The sequence below is a fragment of the Crinia signifera genome, chromosome 3, assembly GCF_055691185.1.
Source record: "Crinia signifera chromosome 3, ASM5569118v1, whole genome shotgun sequence".
Lineage (NCBI taxonomy): Eukaryota > Metazoa > Chordata > Amphibia > Anura > Myobatrachidae > Crinia > Crinia signifera.
This window is the reverse complement of record NC_139219.1, coordinates 289,849,748-289,855,024: the sequence shown is the minus strand read 5'-3', so window position 1 is coordinate 289,855,024 and position 5,277 is coordinate 289,849,748. Positions and strand designations below refer to the sequence as shown.

Genomic DNA, 5,277 nt, shown 5'->3' with positions numbered 1-5,277 from the left:
GTATTAAGAGATGAAGGAGGAGGCCCATGTGCAGTCTCCTCGGCTTGCCCCTCCCCTCTGCCGGGAGCCGCACCAGGAGCAGTAGGGTCTGACTCTGACTGCACTGTGGAGTCTAAAACACTGGTTTGCAGGAATCTATGACCTGCAAACCGGATTTGTTCTAGGGAACAGGATTGCCACCTAGCAACAGCAGGTGGGTTAGGCAGCAAGCCTCCCGAAAGTGCTGAGGGATAGAAAGTGAAAAATTTTTCACTTACCTCTCCCTCTACAGCTACAGCGCCGCTGGAGGCGCGCGCGCGTGCGCGGCGCGCGCACGCCGCGTCACGTGCACGCGCGCGCACACGTGAGCGCGCCCCCCAAGCGCTGGTCAGATTTTTTCGGAAGGTTACTGGTGGCAACCTGTCCTCCCAGAATATGGGAAGGTAAGATGACCTCCCGGTAGGTCTACTCCTAACGGGTACCTAGGTAACAAAGACTCAAAAACCCGTAATGCCTTGAAACCAGAAAAAGGTTTATTAACATGAAACCGGGAGCCCTTCTGAGAAACTGGGCTAACTAGATAATAGGACTATCTCTCTGAAAGGGAGATTGAGCTTCCTGAGCTGAATGTGTATAAGAAACTTGATTGCAGCCTGAGGATTAGCCGCCGACTGAGTGATGGAGGTCACTTCTGATCCTTATTGGCCGGTGCCTGTGGCTTCTTTTGGTCCCTCGGTGCGCCTGATGGGAAGAGAGAAGGATCTTTAGGACCAACTAATTTAACAGAGGAAGCGCCAGACCTAGCGACATTTGGTGCCAACCAAGGGTGGGTGGGTGGGAGCTGTTGCTAGGTGGCAATCCTGTTCCCTAGAACAAATCCGGTTTGCAGGTCATAGATTCCTGCAAACCAGTGTTTTGTTCTTCGGGAGGCTTGCCACCTAGCAACAGCAGGTGGGCAGACTACCACATACCTGGTGGTTGCTCTGAGAAATTCGATCTTCTGAAGATCGGTTGGTCTCCAATAGTGTCTTGCAAAGGTACGTGAGGAGGACCATCTTGCTGCTCGCATAATCGCATGCAGGGGGATGCCTTTCGCGGCCGCTCTAGTGGCAGCCGCTCCCCGCAGGGAATGGCTTTTGAATTGGTCCGTGTCTATACCCGCCTGTTTCATGGAAGCTACTATCCACCCTCTGATGGTGGATGGTCTAGCAGGGCGGTAGGGTTTCCTACAGGTGATGAAAAGTTGGGAGATGTTCTCTCTAATGAGCGCCGTTCGGGCCAGGTACAGTTCTAAACATGTAGATATACAAATATTGGGGTCGGTGGGATCCCTAATTATGTCGAATTCCACTATTGGTGTATTAAAGGACGAAGTTTTTGTATGCCCTTTCAGGATGATGTGGTAACCTGTTGGGGTACGTGATAACCACGGGTCCTCTATGTGGATTAGAGTTAGCTCAGCCCCTCTTGCTGCTATGGCCAGGGCTAATAGGGATGCTAACTTGCGGGAGAGTAAGATTATGTCCTCCACTGTATCTTGGGAAGACCAGAATGTAAGGAATGGCTCTATGTCCCAGGTATTAGAATACTTTGGTGTGAGGGGCCTGGAAAGGTGGATGCCTCTCAGAAGTCGGAGGTAAAGTTTATTATTCGTTAGATTAGGAACTAAAATAGCCAAGGCCGAGCCGTATGATCTTATGGTGGCAGAGGCTAACCCTGATTGGTATTTAGATGCTAGGAAGTCTAGGGCTAGATGGAGAGGTGAGCCCCGCGTCTGTAGGCTGCGTTGGCTTCTCCATGTGTCAAATTCCTTGATAATGGCCCCGTATCTGGATCTAGTTCGCGGTCTTAAAGACGCATTAATTAGTGCCCTTGTGGGAGATGCTAGGGCTCGGTCGGTCAGCAACCCAATAATATTGCCATCCACATGCACTGGGGAAGGGTCTCTAGTATGTCTGAGGTTCCCTGGAAGCAATCCCTGGACAGCCCCAGGGGGATCTTCGGGCCGATCCGAAGTTGGTTGACTAGGGGAAACCACACTCTGGATGGCCAAACAGGGTATACCAGAACTATGTGGGGTACCCGGTCCTCCCTGATCTTCTGAAGGACTTTCAGGAGAAGGGCTGGGGGAGGGAAGGCGTAAGGGTGCCGAAGGTCTGTCCAAGGGAAGGACATTGCATCCATCCTCCAGACTCCCTCGGTCCATATTCTGGACACGAACCGTGGGATCTGGGCGTTTGTGGGACTGGCGAAGAGATCTATTTCTAGGTCCCCGAATGCTTCTCTTATCTTTTGAAAAACCTGGCTTTTTAGAGCCACCGAGTCTAGAGAGATTCTTTCGCGAGATAGCGAATCTGCTAGCTCGTTTAGCTGGCCTGGGACATAAGATGCTACTAGGATAATATCCCTCTGTGTAGCCCACTCCCAGATCTCTAGGGCTTCCCTGCATAGGGAGATGGACTTCGTGCCCCCCATTCTGTTTATGTATGACACCGCTGTTGTATTGTCTAGGCACAGCTGTATGCGGGTGTTGGTCATGTGATTGGGAACTAGAGCTCTCAACGCTAGTTTCGCTGCTCGCAATTCTAGGATGTTTATGAACATCTGTGTCTCCTCTGCCGACCAGCTTCCCCGGACTGCCTTGTCCTGTGAGAAGCCTCCCCACCCCGTTAAGGAAGCGTCTGTGGTGATTGTCAAAGACGGTGGGGGGTCTATCAGGGGACGAGGAGGAGGGATAGGAAGAGTGTTCCAGTAGGACAGCTCTGTCTTTGCTTTCCTGGACAGGAATATTGTATCTTTCCATGCATAGTGAGCGTGTAGGAGCGATCTGAGGAGACCCTGCATCTCCCTGCACATCAGAGGAACATGACGAAAGCCTGGTGACATGGCGATCATCTTGCCAATGATTGCGGCTAGGTCCCGCAGGGTTAGTCTGCGTTTCCCTAATGTCTTGTGGATAAGTGATTGAGTGTCCCGCCATTTCTCTGGAGGGACTGCCAGTGAAAAAGAATGGGTATCCAGGTTGAACCCTAAGAATGTTATTGATTTTGTGGGGCCGAGGACGGACTTCTGTGTGTTTAGAGTGAAGCCCAGGGCGGACAGGAGAGATAAAGTCATGTCCCTGTGTTTCGTTAAAATCTCGCTGTCCTGGTGCACCAGTAATATGTCGTCTAAGTAAATGATGCACAGGATACCCCGCTGACGTAGATGGGATATGACTGCTTTCATTACCCGTGTAAATGTATAGGGTGCACATGAGAGGCCAAATACCATGACAGTCCACTGATATGTATTGCCTCTCCAGACGAATCTGAGAAAACGTCTGTGGTTGGGATGAACCGATATAGAATGGAAAGCTTCCTTCAGGTCTATCTTTATACAGAAGCAGTCCCTTGTCAGGATGTATGGAATGTCTGCTATGCCCTCCATACGGAATCTCTTGGTCTTGAGATACCTGTTTAGACCTTTGACATTTAATACTGGTCTTACGGAGCCATCCTGTTTGGCTATAGGGAACAAGTGACTTGTCCAGCCCGAAAGCCCTGGGTTCGCTGGCTCTATTTTTCCCTGGCTTAATGCTAATGCCAGGACCTCGTCTAGTTGAGGACTGCACTTCCTTGAACAAGGAATGCGGCTGAACTGGTGTGGGAACCGTAGTAGAGGGAGCTTCAGCCCGAATTGAATGGTCTTTAGTAGCCATTTGTCTGAGGAAATGCTTTCCCATTCTGCATAGGCTTGGCCCAGAGTTCTGTGGCATGTGGTGTGTGTGGGTACACTTACCGAAATTTCGGCCTCTCTTGGAGCTGTTCCAATTGTTTCCTGCCGATGTTCTGGAATTATCGGCTGGTCTGCTACCGAACCCTCCGGTCTGGGTTCTTCTTGTTCCCTGGTATTCTCGGGACGGACCCGCGGGTCTCGAAGTCCGGCCCCCTTGGAGAAAGGGCCTCTTGAAGTGGTCACCCCCTTTCTTGAGGTCGGAAAAGGATTTCCTTGCCTTGTGGCGTATCTTGACCTCTTCTATGAATTGGGGCCCAAACAAGTCCGCATTTTCTAGATTGGGGAATTCTAGAGACTTAGGGGCTAAGTCTGCCAGGCCCGCTGCCGTGAGCCATCTGGATCTGCGGGTATTTGTGATGTGATTGAAGGTCTGTCCTATAATCAGTGTTGCTCTACTGATGGCCTTCAGAAGAGCCATTTTAGATGCTACCAGTGCGTCCAGGGAGACGCTAGCTTCACCTTCCCTTTCTGCCTTGTCTAGGACATATAGTAGCGGACCAGCTGCGTCTGCTATCTTGTACTGAATCTTCTTCAGGGTACGGTCTGTGGTGTCATTTTGCCTTTTGTCACCCACAATAGACATTAGCGCTGGGTCAATGCCAGGCGCAAATAGCGCAGGAATGTCTGGTAGCCCTGTATGAGAGCGCAGTACCAACTCATCCTCCTTAACCAGTGCTGCTCTGAAAGCTAACTGAGCGAATTTCTGCACCTCAGAATTTTGCTTCAGTGCCCAGTGGGTAGCATAGAGCTTAGATGGAGGGGTCTTTCCTGCTAGCGCCACTCTGGCCATTTGGATGTCACTATATTCCCCCCTTTTTGAAGAAGCCGAAGTTCTGGTAACTTCTTCAGACTCCCAGTCCACTGGGGGAGGGGGGCTACTCCTGCGGGAGTACTGTGACGACCTGGCAGGTGACCCTTTGTGCTGTAAACGGGTACCTTCATGCTGCCTGCTACGGGCAGGAAAGTTATGCCAGCTACGGGCAGGGGATGTGTGCTTGCTCCGAGCACTATCAGGTTGCCTGCTACGGGCAATGCCAGGAAAAAGGGGTTTTTCACCTGAACAGGTCCCTTTTTTGGCAGACTTAATTTTATCAGTCTTTTTTAGACTTTTCCTGCGTGGAATAGGGCTCCCTGAGGTGTAGGGTGACCCTGCCTCTTCATGGGAAGACTCATTTACCTCAGAGTCTGAGTCAGTCTGCACCACTTTCCTGACTGACTTTTTCTTCCTTTTTGCTGGAATTTCCTCAGAAGAGGATGAATCACTTGAGTAATGAGAGAGTGCCCTCTTGTGGGCTCTCTCCGCTTTACTACTGCCAGGCATGGAGGACATATCCAGTGAGTCTGTGGCAGACACAGAAACGCTGTCCTCCATGTCTGCTGACAGAAAAAATCTGACCAGCGCTTGGGGGGCGCGCTCACGTGTGCGCGCGCGTGCACGTGACGCGGCGTGCGCGCGCGCGCGCGCGCGCGCGCCTCCAGCGGCGCTGTAGCTGTAGAGGGAGAGGTAAGTGAAAAATTTTT

General features: G+C 51.4%; 1 protein-coding gene across 1 annotated transcript; it reads right to left on the bottom strand.

The window, feature by feature from the left end:
• Nucleotides 1–374: 374 nt before the first annotated feature.
• On the bottom strand, nucleotides 375–5,127 carry LOC146062757 (uncharacterized). Its single transcript, XM_083174790.1, has 2 exons — nucleotides 3,760–5,127; nucleotides 375–720 (listed from the first exon to the last, which is right to left on the bottom strand). Exons 1-2 carry the CDS (start codon nucleotides 5,084–5,086, stop codon nucleotides 665–667), a joined length of 1,383 nt encoding a protein of 460 aa, XP_083030916.1. The 5' UTR covers nucleotides 5,087–5,127; the 3' UTR covers nucleotides 375–664.
• Between the last annotated feature and the right edge of the window lie 150 nt (nucleotides 5,128–5,277).

Coding starts and splice junctions, on each gene's coding strand:
- LOC146062757 (XM_083174790.1), bottom strand. CDS start 5,086: ATGTCCTCCATGCCTGGCAGTAGTAAAGCGGAGAGAGCCCACAAGAGG. Junction 721..3,759: donor CAAGAGAGGCCGAAATTTCG/GTAAGTGTACCC, acceptor TCTTCCCATCAG/GCGCACCGAGGGACCAAAAG.